The sequence below is a fragment of the Coloeus monedula genome (genome assembly GCF_965178545.1).
Source record: "Coloeus monedula genome assembly, chromosome: 3".
Classification (NCBI taxonomy): domain Eukaryota; kingdom Metazoa; phylum Chordata; class Aves; order Passeriformes; family Corvidae; genus Coloeus; species Coloeus monedula.
In genome coordinates this window covers 22833479-22850023 of record NC_138783.1, presented here as the reverse complement: position 1 = coordinate 22850023, position 16545 = coordinate 22833479, and the positions used below count along the sequence as shown (strand labels likewise).

Here is a 16545-nt window from a genome sequence, read left to right as displayed (position 1 = left end):
TACAAAGTACACTGTAAAAAAGATGTGTGTGCAGAAAACATGACTAACCTGTCTAATTCTACCAAAGTATTGCTCAGGGACAAGACAGTTCATAAAGAGGAGCATGTGCAGGATTATCTTCAGACATAAACCACAACTATTTTTTCACACTGTGTGCCTACACACTGCAGTGACACATCAATAGGTAGAACTGAGTCTATTTAGATTAATAGCTTTATGTGAAAGAAGGCAGAAAAAGGGAAAGTGGGAGAAAGCTGCAAAAATTAGAGTATTGTGAGGAATCTGTTCTTGATTTCAGATTCAAAGACTGCATTTGATTTGGGAGAACTGTGCAGTTGTTAGTATCCTGCAGTGACTTTGGGCGACAGCAGTGGGGACTGGCGATTTACTGAATATGATGCTTAGGAGATTTTGATCTTCTTTGAGTTTGATCTTCTTTAAAATACGTATCATCCCCTCCAGCTATTAGCTGTTGGTGAATTGTTTGGATTCTGGTTAATTTGCCTTTTTGTTGTTTTGTTATTCCTGGTTTTTTCTTCCCCCTCCATCCAGTGGTTTTTAATTGGCAATGCATCATACAAAGTCAGTGCTGCCAGTTCTTTCTACTTCAGTGGTGTGTTTGTTGGAGCCATCTCCTTCGGCCAGCTCTCCGATCGCTTCGGGAGGAAGAAAGTCTATCTCACAGGTAACCACTGCCACTCAACAAAATGAATGACGTGGAGGTGTCATGTCCCTGAAGATCAGTGACAAGAGCCCAGTTTCTGCTGGGAGTTTGATATGCAGCTGTAAATCATGTGCTATGATTTTGGTTTTTTTGGCATTCCAATATACTGGTGCCATGTAAGTTGAGACAAGAAATTAATATTTCACTATTCAGTTACTGTTTGAATATCCACGAGGTGTTCTGGCTTCGTGAGTCATGCCATAAAGGCTTTCACTCATGCAACTTTGTGCTCATGGGATCTCTGCAAGTTGCAATTACTATTTTTAGTAGTTTTTTAACAGCGTCCTTACATGTATAACCTGTCAGGAATTTGTTGCACCTTTTCTTTCCTGTCTGCATGATTTATTTTTTATGTATTTTTGATCCTCATACTGTTTTGAAGCTCATAAGCTTTCTAACTGTCCCTGGATCAAACAACATTTGAAACAGCACATTTTGTGTATGTATAAAGTTGTGTGTCAATGGATGAGCATGTAGAGTTTAAAAAATGTTTTATGTTTGTTGTTTTTCTTTTAAGGAACAACCTTCATTCAAAGCACATAAAGGTGGGCCTGCTGTGCAGTGCAAACCCACCATGTATTGTCCCCCGGCAATGTTTCTCTTCTGTGGTTTCTATACACTGGTCTCTGAAAATCTCTCTCTCTCTGAGAGATATTTGGTCATATATTTAACCTGTGGCTTCTGGATCGGGGACAAATATAAAGCCATCTTTAACAGGAGTCAGACAATGGTTCTGAGTGTATAAAAAAAATTGTCTGCCATGAACTGAATTTAAAGGTTCAAACTGCAAGCTGCTTATCAAAAAACCACTCCTTTTGTGTCCCCTCCTTTTTTGATATTGACCCTGTGTATTTAAATTTTTTTTGAAAAAATACTGCCTGCGATAGTATTGTTGACTGTGATGGCTTAGGACAGATGCCAGTGGGGATCAGGTAAAGATATGAGTAAATGCTTCTGCTTCTTCAGGTACCCTTCTAAAATGAAACTTTTTGCCTTATTTTCCAGGTTTTGCTCTTGACATCTTGTTTGCCATTGCAAACGGATTCTCACCCTCGTATGAATTCTTTGCCATTTCTCGATTCTTGGTAGGGGTGATGAATGGTGGGATGTCACTGGTAGCCTTTGTTCTACTGAATGAGTGTGTGGGTACAGCCTACTGGGCATTAGCAGGTAAAGTGCCTTTATTGTCAGAATTCATAGATTTCAGTCTCACACACCGTTTGAGGCACACAAAGCTAACACCGTAGCAGTTGCAATTCAGCTCCACTGGAGCATACCTGTGATCACAGTCTTTGAACTCTGCTTGTTTAATATGAACCATGGACAAGCAGAGTAGATGACTTGGGGCCATTCCGATCTCTGCGTCACTCAAGCTGACAAAGATCCAGCTGAAATATCTCCCATGAATGTCACCCAGCTAAATACTCATCCGAAGTTTGCCACAGCTGAGCTGTATCAGACTGTTGGACTCTGCTAGAACTAAGTGTTCGTATGCTAAATATCAATTCTTTCCTTCCTGGCAGTTCTTAAAAAGAAATCAAAAGTGTTTTTATATCATAGGAGGATGAGACAACTCTTGCTTATATGTTTAAAAAAAAAAAAAAAAAAAAAAAAAAAAAAGTTGTCCCAGGCAGTAATTGCCCTTAGAATTTAGAAGGTACAGACACCCTTAACTGTTTCGGTTGCTAATGTTGGACCTGTCCTTCACATATGGTGTGTGTAACCTGTACTGCTACAGCTCCAGGGCCTGACTTACAAAGCCCAAGAAGTGCTATGCTGAGACTGTTTTAAACAGGGTATCTTACAAATCATGGGATCTACAAATGAATACTACATATTCCTAAAACTAGCAGTTTTTCAATGTTTTGTAGTATTTAGGTTTACACATAGAAGGCTGCATACTTATGCTGCATACATAGACGTACTCATATTTGGAATTAGAAGACTTAATTGTTCACAGGGCTTTGTTGGGTGTGGAGGATGTAGAAGAGCACTTTTTGAGCTTTTATTGATCTTTCCAATTAGACATATACCTCTGCTCTGCATGAGTGAAGGACAGGGTATTCTTTGATCAAAGAGCCATGGCTTTGCCTGAATTGCTGAATGAATTTTTGTTAATGAAGACTTAGTTCTTGTCTGGTCACATGTGTTGGGATTTGCTGATGTTTCTTACAGAAGTGATAATGTTCTGTTTTGTTTTTAATTGTACGTTAGGTTCTATTGGTGGCTTGTTCTTTGCAGTGGGAATTGCCCAGTATGCTTTATTAGGGTACTTCATTCGTTCCTGGAGGACTCTGGCTGTTGTGGTTAACCTGGAAGGAACACTCGTCTTTCTTCTCTCTCTGTAAGTTGTTTTTCAAACTGAGTTTCATAAAGAAAGATGTCAAAAAAACCCCCAAAACAACAAAACGGAGTAACCATACTATTAAGTCAAGTGCCTTTCTAGGATGGCATGAAATTATGTAAATAAGGTATTTCTCTCAACTTGTAGCCCTCTCCCTCCCCTCCCCAATGGTCTGTGGTTTCTTCAAATAGTAGTGCTGCAATGTTTGAGCTTGTAAGTCTACATTGTACTGTATGTGCTGTATTACTGTAGATGGGAACAGTCTCTAGAGTAGGAGAGAAGCACATCCTATTCTTCAGCTGGTGTATGTAGATGATCTAAAATGATGTGCTCCAAGGCACTGTAAATACGTGGGAAAAGATACAGGAATGGTTTCATGGTTTTGTGATAATGTGATGCTTGTGTTCACACAGAAGGAACAGCATCAAAATTGCTTGCCTTTTCAGTCTTAAAGGTGGCATGCAAAAAAAAAAATGGGAAGCTCCCTTAAATTTTTCAAATGTGATCTTTTTGAAGATAGTAGGGACTATGTCAGTTTCAACACTGAAAGCTTTGTGACGCAGTGTGCTCTTTTCTTACATACTTCCTGACATCTAAATCTCAGTAACTGAAAGAATGAAATTACTTTAGCTGCTGTTTAAACTAGAGGATTTTTCCTTTCCAATATCTACTTCACTTCAGTAACTCTTTGAATAAAGCTTTTTTTGCTTCTCAAAAAGTCCTCACACCCTTTCAAAGGAAGCATCAGAACTCAGGGAAAGGTCTTTGAGGCTGTTCTTGAGGTCAAAGGCAGAGATGACACATTAGATATTTCAAAACCTTGTGGTGCTTGGGACCCTTGGGGAAAAAAATTAACTTTCAGATTGATATGTTCAACTTTTTAAAGGGAGTTATGCTTGCAACTTCAAAGCTGTGCTCAGAGGCCTATCTTTCCTCTAAGAAAAAGGTTTTTTCAATTCCAAATTTCACACTGCCTCCCTGCCATATTGCTTAAAAATTACTCTATGTAGAAAATACTATCAGATTTTTATCCTGGGGAAGAAAATACGTTCCTTTCTAAGCCTTCTTCTTTGGTGAAAACACAGAATCACATTCTTTTAAACTTAGAGGAAAAATATAATTTTAGATCAGAGGCAAAAATCTTAAAAAGCTTCTGGCAAAAGGCTAAAGTTTAAATTAGTCCTGGAAGTCTGAAAATAATAGAAGATCTGTTTAGTAGACAATGTTGGAGTTACAGACCTGTCAAGTGAACAGTGCACATGAGGAGCATGACCTTTGCAGAGTTTCTGCCTTCTTGTCTATGGGAGAGAATTTGGGAAAAAGCTGGAAAATGGGAAATGAAAGCTGGTCTTATGGAAAATGAGAAATAGGTCTTACAAAAACATCCTGTGTTACTTGTAGTAATGTGTCCCTCCTTAATTCTGAATTCTCCAAAGACAGGATCCTAATCATACTATAACTTGTAATATTGTGCTATGTGTGTATATGTGTATACACTCAATGTAATTTCTTGGTATCTAAATTATGTATGACATATGTTTCCTTTCAACATGCTTTGCTTCTGTTTCAATAAGTGAATTTTATACCTGAAGGGTTGTTTGAAAAACTCTTTATTATACTGAAGCGTATTTCAGCCTTATTCCTTTAGACAAGTTCAGCTTCATAGAGAAGAAAATCCCTAAAGGTGTCTGTGTGTGTGTGTGTTTCAGATTCATTCCCGAGTCCCCCCGCTGGCTCTATTCCCAGGGCCGTCTGAACGAGGCAGAAGATGCCCTCTACCTCATTGCAAAGAGGAACCGCAAGCAGAAATGCACTTTCTCATTAAAACTCCCAGCAGAGAGGAGCTCCAGAGAGGCTGGCAGCTTTCTGGACCTGTTCAGATACAGGATTCTCTTGGGACGCACCTTGATCATGATGTTCACCTGGTACTTGAAATACTTTGTAGGCCCAGCTGTGCTACTGCAACCTCTTTAAGTCTTTGAGAGAATAAGGTGCTGAGAATTGGCTCATCCTACAGATTGTTAGGGGCAACCTACCTAAAAAGGATCCTAACACAAAGTTGTTTTTACAGTCCAGTTCTGAGGTGGTTTGTGTCTGCATTTCCATCTTGCTTTTTGAGTATCAAAATAGTTGAGAACTACCTCTTCTGTTCTGACCCTCAAGGCTGCTGAGATTAGTCACACTGTCCTCCTCTTAGGCCCAGTGCTGTCAGTATCTTGTCACATGGATTATTCCTTGTTTTGTGAGTAAGGAGCCCATTAGCAGGTGGGTGGCCTACCTTGTCTAATGAGCATGTTTGTTTTCTTAAGAGAAAGTGCTGCCAGTGCTGGCAGTTGGTGTAGTGAGGAGCAGGAGCCTGTGATGCTCCCTCTAGTCACTAGCAGAAATTTAACTCCAAAAGGGCCTGGTTTTTTTCAGATACCTTGCTAGCCCTGAGGTCTTTTGGTGGTATTTTAAAGAAGTCTTATGTGGTACATGGTATGCAGGTCCTCAGGCATTACTGCTCATATAGTTGCTTTTATAATGCATATATTTGGGAAAGATGTATTAAGAATAAAATTATTTTGCCAGCATACAACACTGAGCTGTTTTCCTGTTGCTTTTCCAAATGCTTACTACAGAATAAATAGCTGATTGTTCTCTTCCTTAAATGAGAATTGCTGATTTACTGCAGAATGAGTTAGTGACCAGTTTCTTTCCTCTCTGTACAAAGACAACTGCCTTTACTAACATGGGGGCTAACATGACAATAGGGTTACAAAAGAAAAGTTAAACAGTTGGAGAATGAGTAAAACTGGATCAGGGTGTAGAAATTAAAAGAAGGGTGAAGTGTTACTTGAACTGCTTGAGAAATTTGGTTTACACACAATTGGAAAAAGTGTGGATGAAAGTGTAACCTGATAAAAACAAAAGGGACAAAGACATTTCTGAAGTCAAGTAATACAGTTGTGATTGTGTTTTAACTGTATTCTGGTTTATGCACATTCTTCTTAAGTGTAGTCTTAAGTTTTACTCAGTAGTAAGTCAGGAATTGGGTCTGCGCTGAGACATAATGGTTTATTTGCCTAGAAAGCATCATACAGGGAAACATTTTAGACCTATCTGCTGAACACTAAATATAGTTTGTCATATATTCTGCCAGACCAGTGCTTCAATTTGGCAGGCAGTGTCAGCTTTGATTTTACTTTTTTTTTTTCCTGTCTTTTGCAGGTTTGTGTGCAGCTTGGTTTACTATGGTCTTACCCTTAATGTGGGTGACTTAGGTGGAAGCATTTATGCCAATTTAGCCCTGTCAGGCTTGATAGAAATCCCAGCGTACCCAATCTGTATTTACTTGATTAACCAAAAGTGGTAAGTGTGGAATTTATTAACCCATTCAGGATTTCGTTATAACTTTTCTCAAAGATTGGTTTTCTGTTCATCACACCTCCTAGCTTATATCTGTTGTGTGGGGCTTCCCACTTCAGTGTGAAAGTGCCATTGATTTATCTCTATTTCAGATAGCAGTTGAACTTGTTTTCAGTCGCTCATCTAATGGTGAGGCATGTTCCTGGCTCAGACGGGGTTGATGTAGCTCGGTGGAAGCTGCGCTGACTGCAGGCTAACACTAGATAGCGTCCTTCCCACCGCTGCCCCGTGATCCCGTCCTCTCTGCTGGGACAGAGCTACGCGACTCCACTCTGCTGGAGCTGTGTATGGTCTCCTGCAATAGCAGTACCTGTGTGTAGTACTGTGTGAGGAGAGCAGACACTCAGCTTTTTCCTGAACCACGATACTCTGGACAATGTCTCTCAGTTTTTTCCTCCCAACCTCTCTTCTGTGTCTCTTGAGGAGGTTTACAAATGTCACACGCAGCGGGAGGCAACTCCAAATCCTAGAAATTGTCAGTCGCTGTATAAAGTTGGCACTCATTTTGTTAAGTGTGCAGCAGAAGCTTGTTTAAAAACGGTGTGAGAGGAAGTGTTGGTGGAAGATGGTATTCAGAATTCCCAACTGCAAGTAAAGAGTCAGTGTGAATTTAGAGGATTCATTACTTTGCAACGCACAAACCCAATGCAGAATATAAACCTTTGTTATCTTTGCGTATCAGGTTTGGTCGGAAGCGAACACTGAGTGTGTTTCTGTTCCTGGGAGGATTGGCTTGTCTTATTGTCATGTTTCTGCCTAAGAAGAAAGGTAGGTATTGTTTCGTTTCTGGAGTATGTGGTTAAAAATTGGTAAAGGCAGCATCCTACAGCCTAAGAGTTTGATGGTTGCTGGAAGATTAGGCTCATACCACATGCGAGTCTCAATTTTTGAAGCCAGAGAAGCCCACTCAAAAAAAGAATAAGCAGTAACCTTCTTAAGACCTTAGATAAAACTTGTATTAGAAAGGTTTGGATTTGAATTTTTGCCTTTGGATTCTGCCCTTTACTTCTGTTCACATCAGTTGCTCATTTCGAGTGTTTCTGATGTAATCGCAATGAACGATGTTTCTTGTGGTATCTCCATTAGCCAGGTGATATCTTAGTGTAAGTAGTACCCATGCGACTTGGATGTATCTCTCCAAATGGAAGATCATGTCAGAAGATCAGAAGAATTGAGTGATGGGGCAAGTCTCCATCTTTCCCTCACTGCTCTGTAATGTTCAAGAGTAGTGTGATTGTTGTAATAGTAATGTGACCACATAACTTACAGCTCAGAGAACATTCTGATAAACTTCTGAATTGGGGGGTTCTTTAAGAAATGTGAAGTTAAACTCAAATTGTTTAAAGATGCACTAATGTTAATTTTCAGATTACGTAGCAATTTTTCTTTTTAAGACCAGATAGATAAATTCACCTTGCTTGTAAGATTTGTGGATGTATATTACCTTTCATAAAGTGAGAGAATCTTTCAAACACTTGAAGAGTGATTCAAGAAATTAAACATCTATGACAGAGTACAGAAGTTGCTCTAGATGGCAGTGGGTCTAATAGGTAAAGCTTTTTTAAAGCAGTACAACTCAAGTTTTCAGAAATATTCCAGATGCTAGAGCGTGGACACTTGGAGATATTCTGGTTTGGCTGGTACCAGTCATCAAGTAGTTTTTGCATTTCGTTCCAAACTTAACATGTGAAAAGAGGGGACAGAACTTTGAGACCCCAGGAAATCAGCTGTATACTGGACTGCCCAAGTCAGGCAAGGGTGGAGTGCCTTAGGAAGTGGAATGGCTCACTGGCCGGAAGGAGGCACTTGTCTTCACTGGGCATGAGCTCCGATTTGCCTGATACAAGCAAATAAGCACTGGCTGTTCTGACAAACTAAGCTGGGTGGGAAATTTGGTATGGTTCTTTACAGCATCTTCCTTTCAATGTAAAAATGTTAGAAACATGCTATCATCCTATAGAAATGACAGTGAACAGGACTCTTGTTACAAAAAAAAGGGATAACTTTTGGAAAATGTATCTGTTATACTTTTCTTCAACTTTCTGATAGAATTAATTTAGTATCTAAGTAGTGGTAGACTCTGAAAATACTGAGTTGTAGTTTCATCTTTTAGATTCTTCACTAAATTCCTTTTCACACCATACTATTGTGTGATTGAAATTATTAGAGGTGTATTTGAGTGCTCAAAAGCCTTACAAGGGTCACATTTTCTCTCTCAGATACTGGAGTGTTTGCAGTGGTGAATAGTCACTCTCTGTCTTTGCTGGGAAAACTGACAATCAGTGCTGCTTTTAACATTGTCTACATCTACACATCAGAACTTTATCCTACAGTCATCAGGTAACACAAGTTAATTTTAAGTCTTCATTTTTCTGGTTCTCTTACGTGATCATCTTTTATTTGTCTTAATTTTTTTCTATTAACTGTAATTTTTAACTTGAATTTTTCAGTTACGTATAGTGGTTATATGTCGTGTTACATCTGAGAATTCTTCCCTTATCCTCTTCTCACTTCTTCTTCCATCAAATTTGCAGTGTTCTCTTCACACTAACCATGTTTTTATGTAACAGTAAAATAGACCTCTAGCTGCTTGGCCTGCTTACAACTCCCCTTCTAGTAATGAGGATAACAATAGCACTGCTGATATTTCTTTTAATTAGTGCTTTATAAAACCAGACAACTCTACCATCATACTTGCTAAACCAGGAACATCGAAGATGACTGGTCAGTAAGCTTTGTAAAAGTAACTTGATGCTTCATAGGCTGTGTGTAAGCAACAGTAAGGTTTCATTCACTAGAGGCAAAAGTACCCTGTGCTTGTGCTGACAGAGCAGACAGAAGCTTCTGCCATATGGGTGCATATGATGGTCAGCCACCAGTGAAACTGTACTGTGGTGTTTTTCACGAGTGGGTAAAACTGCTGATAAATAGGATTTGTATAAATACATTCTGCCAGAGTTTCAGACAGAGGCAAGATGCACGAATTGAAATCACACTTGTTCTGCCTCACTATGTGTGTGTGTAAAAATTCTGAATGTAAAGGGGATTTTTGCTTCATTTTAATCACAAAAACATGTTTCATTCCTGTCCTCAGATGCTTTCAGTTGCATTTGACTTTTCTTTGCCAGTTAATGTGCTCGGGGTGATGACTGATGAGTCTTTTTCCTTGCTCAATAACACTTTGCAAAAGATTAATTATTTTTGGTTTTTTTTCATAGGAATGTTGGAATGGGTGCCTGCTCCATGTTTTCCCGTGTTGGTGGAATCATTGCGCCTTTTGTCCCTTCATTGGTTTGTCTGAACTTCTGTTATGTATATTTTTGTTTCGTGGTTCTGGTGCATCAGAGGCTTATAGAGATGGGAATGTTTGGGATAAAAGATATATATGAACTAAGATACATAAATTGCCTATCTTAACAGTATCATGGTAGGCCAAAGGCATTGCAGTATCATCTGTGTGATTAGACAAAATCTCACCATAATTTAATTTAGAAGGTATTTTAGCTCAGTTAGAATTTTGGGACCTAGCTAGGGGACCTTAAAATACAATAATTTCAAATCACCAAGATGGTGATACCAATTTCAAATGCTACGTAAGCGATAGCAAAAGACCCATGTGGTTGAAAGAATTACTGCATCAAAATTAAGCATATGGGCTCAATAACTCATATTTTTGAGAAAAAATGAGTTTTACTGTCAGTGCACTTCATTAAATATCCATGGATTATTAAATATCAGCCAAGCAGTTCATCTTTCAGTAAATGAAGATGATGTGGAGATCTGATACACTGGCAAAACAAAGAAGGATTCTGAAGAACAAAACGTGGGGATGATACTGTTACTTTCCTCAGCTTAGAGTGTTAAGTGTATGCAGGTAAAAGTGTGCCAGTTTTTCCCAGCTGTTTGCTGAGGCCCAGTGACAATTCCTTTAATGTGACAGATTTCATCTCAGATAATTTTCCTCTCTTCCATTTGCCATCTTACATGTGAGGCAGAAGGTTAGCAAAAGGGCAGGTGAGCACAGGGAGCCTTTTAATCTGCAGAATGAAGCACTGGGCAGGTGAGAGCGTGAGCACCTCTAGGGAACAACAGGCAAAGCCAAGACTGCTGCCAGTCTACCAGGTGGATTTAATAGGCAGCTTTTATGTAGCAGTTGGGGCATCCATTATATTGTGTCAGAGATTTGATACTGCATGAGACACAAATCTTGGATCATAATGTTTGAAAAGGTTCCATGAAAATGAAAATAGTTCTGGTTAAATAACAAATGAACGTTGATTTGAGAAAACAATCAATTATTTTTGTGTTTTGCAATTCCTTCCAGTATTTTAATACATTTTCAGTGTCTTTTGTCTGGAGCTCTCCCTTAGTAGTAAGAATAGGAAAAGTTAACTGCTGAGATGAGAGATGAAATGTTGGTCTTTTAGTTGATCATAGCCTGTTATTTTCCTCAGCTTAGAATTGCTCTTTACAAGGTGAATTTTTGAAACAAATTGCTAAACTCTCCCTTTTTAAAAATAAGGCTTCTTTACTGTGAAAACAGGGGTAGTCATCAGAAGAAGAGTATAAACATTGCTTAGGCTGTCAGAGGTGATGCCAGGAATGTCAAAGCTCAGTTGAAGCTAAAACTAGCAAGGAACATAAATAGGAATTCTGTCAGCTAAAGGAAATTCAGTGAAAATGCCTGTTAATGAATGGGATGGGCATCCATGCCATTGGTGGGTGACATGGAATTAGCTGAAATACTTGTACTTCAGTTTTGAAAGACAAAGCTTGCCTCCAAGACACTCTGCCTGTCAGCGCAGTTGAGGAAGCAGGCGGCCACCAAACAGTAGGAGGAGCAATAGGTTCAAGAACACTTAGAGCTGAAAGCTTTCCATTCCATGGGATAAGATTCTGTAAGAATGGTCGGGATAGTGAAGCAAGTGTCCATCTGTGATAAACTACTATTGTAGTGAAGGATCACTGGTAGCTGTGGGAGGAAAAAGGCTAATCCCGTGTGTGTCTTAAATATCAGATAGTGGCACCAGGAACCTCTGATTCAGTCTGTGGGAAGATTGAGACATGACCTCCCAGAGTCTGTTTATAAGCATGTGAAGGCAAGGAAGGTAACTAGGATCACTGAACATGGATTTATTAAGGACAATTCCTTCTCAGCCAGTTTGATTTGATAGTCAGCCATTTCATCACAGAAGGCAATATGGATGAGGAAAGGGAGGAGTACAGGGAAGGCTTTTGTAAGGCTTTTGACACTCACCTACATTGTTAGCGTATGTTTATCACAAGTTTTGGCTTGGGGGTTAGATAGGAAATTTGGAAAATAATGTTCTTGAGAGGCTTAATGCAGCCTGGAACAATCTACTTGGAGGGGAAATTGCTGTCCTTGGCATTTTGTTGATATTTGATTGTGTGGAGTGGTGGCTAACTTGGTCTAATTGTGGCTGTAGTTGTGCTTAGAGTAGGTGGTTGGCCTAGATGACCTCAAGAGATTTCCACGCAGCATGCCTGTGTTCCTGTGATATCTATCCCTTTCTACAAAGGGATGTTGCATTTGTTAAAAAGTACGTATGTTAGAGGCAAGAATTGAGCTCAAATTTAGCAGATATTTCTTTTAAAGTTCATGACAAAATCTGTGGAGTTGTAATAGTATTGACAAGATACAATTGACAATACTGGTAAAAAGCCCAACCAACCAACCAACCAAGCCCACAGCAGAAGGATTGGTGACTTTTGTACTAAACAGGAACACAAACACTGCCAGATGGAATGGTTGTAAAGGCTAGCTCCTTTAATATGCAATATGAACTACAAGGAACCAATCTCAACCTAACTCTTGTTATTTTTTCCAGAAATCTGTACAGTGGTCTCTGCCTTACATTGTGTTTGGAGCAACTGGTCTGTTGTCTGGGCTCTTAAGCTTATTGTTGCCAGAGACCTTAAACAGCCCTTTGCTAGAAACTATATCAGACCTGCAAGTGTGCTCATACTGGAGGCTGGGTGATGAAGCCATGTCATTACAAGCCCTAGATGGCTCACAGGTATACTAATTCTTTTCCTAGTACTTTTCTGTTGTGTTTATTTCAGCTGTCAGCTTGAATCTGCCACTCTAAATAGATTAGGATAGTTATTCTTGGCCTGTGGAGTATAGGCCCCAAGGAGAAGATGGTGTAGCAACCCTACCATCATGTCTGAAATGTTTTCTGGAAACGCAGGCTGAAATATAGCTGGATTAATTCATCCCTTCAAGGCCGCAAGCTTACAACATTTCCCTTTAGGATAAAATGATGTCTGTGCGTCTCTAATCTCTAAGACTGATTGCTGCAGTTTGCTTCATCCAGAGCTGGACACAGAAGCTTGAGAAGCCTTAGATGTTAACAGAACCAGAAGCCTGTTCATGAAGGGCTGCTCTCAAAGGCAGCACGCTGCTTCTGAGCTGCCCCAGTTATCAGGTCTGTCCTGCAGAGGCTCTAAATGGGTTAAAGCCAGCCTAGCCTCTGAGATCTCTCCCGCTATTGACTCTGGGAAATGAGATGAATTGAAAACACTGGAGCTACAAAACTTCCAGGTATAAGCATAAATAAAAGCAGGATGTTTTTCAATGAAGTTTCCTTGAATTGTGTTTTTCATATCGCTTTATTTTGTTAAACTCCTGGACACCTCTTCAGGTGTCTGTATCTTCCAGTCATGTGGAGGTTTTTTGACATGGTTGTTCCTCTGTGAATTAAGTGGGATTAGAAAGAAGTAGCTAGAGAGATGGAAGGGGGTGTTTGAATTTAGGTAAAGTTTTAAAGTTTAAATCCTGGTCCCAAAACTTCTAAGTATCGAGGGACTTACAGAAATAGAATAAGTAGTCAGAAGACTTGAAGGGAAACTCGTAACAAAAAATGTTAGTTGCCCCATTAGGCTGAGATGAAACAGGATCCTTTTAATACCTTTTACTTTCATTTGAATAGTTTTTGGCAAGCCCTATGAGATTCACAGGTAGTCATACTTATTTTCACAGCCATCACATATTTCTAGAATGGGGACATTTGCTTCCTATCAGAAATTTCAATATGTTGCCTTGTTTACAAAGTTTAGCTGTAATAGTTGTTGACAGGACAGCACCCTTGAAGAAAGGTTGAAAGAGGCAGCCCTGTAACCATTAATTTTGTACTTTAGCTACTTTACATGTGTATTTTATAAACATTTTCAACCATACTGGATAATGTGTTATGGCACCACATTCTTGCTGACTACACAAATCCATCATACATGTTTACATCAGCCGTTATTTTGGTAATGACATGATTATTACGTCTTAATTGTGCAGATGGTTTACCAACAAAAGCAATTCTTGCAAGCAGTGCAGGTGTTACAACTTAGAGATGGGAAGTCACATTTTTATTACCCTTTGAGGTGACAAATATTGTCTGTTAGTATTCCCACAAATTGGTTCACTTACGTTAGTCAGTCTTCTCAGGTTTAAATCTTCTTTGTGCTTCTTTAGCCTTCTTAAAAATTCCAACTGAACAGGACCCACGAAAGGAAAAAAAATTGAATGTTCTCCAGAAACATTTTGCCCAGATGGATTAAAATTACTGAATCCAAATGAAAAAGTCATTGGTTCGGGCCTTAACTAATCCTGTAACTTCAGTGAAGTTATATCTGGAATGTCTGTGACACATTAGGGATTTATTTTAAAGCTCACAAAGAAAGTGCTGATAAAAAAGCTGTTAAACATTAACCCTATTTGACAAGGCCGTGAGAGGTCTTACTAAGCTGTTGTGAGAAAGATTTAGAATTTATTTGGCATACCCTGAATTCCCCCTGTGGAATCCATTGTCCTTTTGTACCATTTTCAAGATAACATGTGTTCTGATTGCCCAGAATGGAGGGTTTTGTTCCTGTTAACATACATGAATGTGATATTCAAGTTGGACAGCATCCAGTGATAGCCTGACTTTCCTCAAATAGTTTCAGAAGTCTAGAAAAAAGCCTAACATGATTCCCTTTACATCTTCTGACAGGTCGTAGTGCTCAAACTGCTTGAAATTCCTTTGCAGTTAACGCACACTGCTGTAGCAAAGCTCTTCTGCAGAGAGATCTAAAGCTACAGATTTTGCTTGCATGGTACTGTCAGTCAGGAACACTATTTCCATTTCTCTATTTTTCACCTTCTCTCTCAACCTTCTTAGCATATGACTAGGGAGGCAGAAGTCTTACGACAGATACAAGCATACTGGGGAAAAAATCCTAAATAATCAAACTAGATGGAGTTTATACTAGCAGGAGAGTCTTTTTAAACTGGAATCATTTGTGCCAGTTCCATGGAAAAATGCTTCACTGGCCAAATAAAAATCAATTAGCTGTAATAGCTGGCTTTATTTTTGGGTATGTAGTATAAATTGTGTTGTGAAAAGGACACAGTAGGTATGCCTGTAATAGGGACTTCACTGTCTGAAAATACAGCATGGTAATGGTTTTTCCCTTTTCCATAACACTTTCACTTAGTATTGCAGGGGGACCTTTTATTAAAACTTGCACAGTAAAATGTCTGTGCTACCCAGGGAAAAGTATTAATTCTGGATGGAGAAGCTTTTACCTCATCAAGTAATCTGCATGTTCTGAGCTGTGGTGTGAGCTACTGTGTTTCCAGTAGCTCTCCACAGAGTAGGCACCTTAGAATAAATTTAAGAAAGTTTAGTAGATTATCACTTCAGAACCACTCTAGCCAGTCTCTCCTGCATATATTCCCTAGTGTACTGGTGGAGCAGAGGAAGTCCATCCACTAAACCCCCATCTCTTTTAAAGATACTTTGAAGAGCCAAGGACTTAAATAAATCTTAATTCATGTAATGTCTTTTACAAAGTTTTAATACAGTGGTCTGACCTGTGTTTTCTTACTTCTTCTCTACCAGCATTCCACAGAAGTATGATGGTTCATGTATGTTGAGATTGATTTAGTCTAACAGTCTAGTCTAGTCTAACAGTTTAGTCTTCAGTCTAACTAATGACTTCCTTTTTGCTTCTAGTCTGGAGACAAAGACAGTTCTACAGGGAGTGGAAGTGAAGATGAGGAGTTCTATGATGCTGATGAAGAGACTCATATGATCAAGTAATGCAAAGAAGAAACACTGGCTTATTTTATGGTTCTTCTTGTCCAGTCAGTTCAGCTATATGACAAGTACTGGGGACCTTGCTTGTCAGGGAATGTAGTTGGACAAGTGCCTGTGTTTTTCCTTATTAGGAGAGGGATTTGAGTACTGTTCAGACTGATGATGTCACTGATGCGCTCCATACGAGGCAGCCATTCCAAATCTTGTGGTTCAGAATGACAGTGCATGGACTGCATTTGAAGCCAGGTGAGACAGCAAGAGTGGGATGATGTATTTCAGAAGCCCAGGAAATAACCTAGGCTTAGACAGATTTGGACAGATCATCAGTGCACATGTTGGTATTTTATTTTCAACGTGGTGGATTTTGTTCCAGTACAAATTGATAAACTTGAAAACAACCACTGTATTTTTCCATAGGGTGAAAGTGGTCAGAGAGAGTGCTGTGTGCTACTCCACTGGGAACAAATTGCTGAAATTGTATGTTAAAATGGCTTTTGCATATTCAGTAGAGGAGAGGCAGCTATGAACATAAGGTTTCTTTGTGTGCACACCTGTGCAGAGTTACAGGTGCAGCTGGTTAGTCATGAGCTGGGCTTTAACTTAGTGATAATGGAAGGCTGGGAGGAAGGACTACACAAAAGATTAACCACAAAACCTGCAAATGTAAGGAATGTTACTCACTTTTTTCTTTCTTTTCATACACGAAAGCTTTTTCTTGGTCTGTCTTGTGCATATGTTTGCCACGTGTTCCCCACATCTCAGCACTGCTGTTCATAGCTTTGCCTACTTTTACCTTGTCTTCACTTTTGCCATAAATATTGAAGCTCAGCAACTTCTCTGTGGAGTGAAATAATTCCGTGACAGATATCATTTCCTGGATGTGACAAAGGTGAGGTATTTATCGCATACTGTGTGTGTGGTGTGTTAGAATGTATAGCTCACTTTTTTGGACCTATCTGGGTCTTTATTTC

At 39.3% G+C, this 16545-nt stretch overlaps 1 protein-coding gene across 1 annotated transcript in view; it reads left to right on the top strand.

The window, feature by feature from the left end:
* SLC22A15 (solute carrier family 22 member 15) overlaps nt 1-15577 on the top strand; it is a gene marked incomplete at both ends in the record, with an annotated part of 31039 nt that extends 15462 nt beyond the window's left edge. Inside the window, 10 exons of the mRNA XM_082278485.1 lie at nt 553-685; nt 1730-1894; nt 2939-3068; nt 4778-4993; nt 6279-6419; nt 7159-7244; nt 8696-8816; nt 9695-9767; nt 12326-12514; nt 15491-15577. Coding sequence (XP_082134611.1) covers nt 553-685; nt 1730-1894; nt 2939-3068; nt 4778-4993; nt 6279-6419; nt 7159-7244; nt 8696-8816; nt 9695-9767; nt 12326-12514; nt 15491-15577 — 1341 coding nt within the window. The remainder of the gene's footprint in view (nt 1-552; nt 686-1729; nt 1895-2938; nt 3069-4777; nt 4994-6278; nt 6420-7158; nt 7245-8695; nt 8817-9694; nt 9768-12325; nt 12515-15490) is intronic.
* Between the last annotated feature and the right edge of the window lie 968 nt (nt 15578-16545).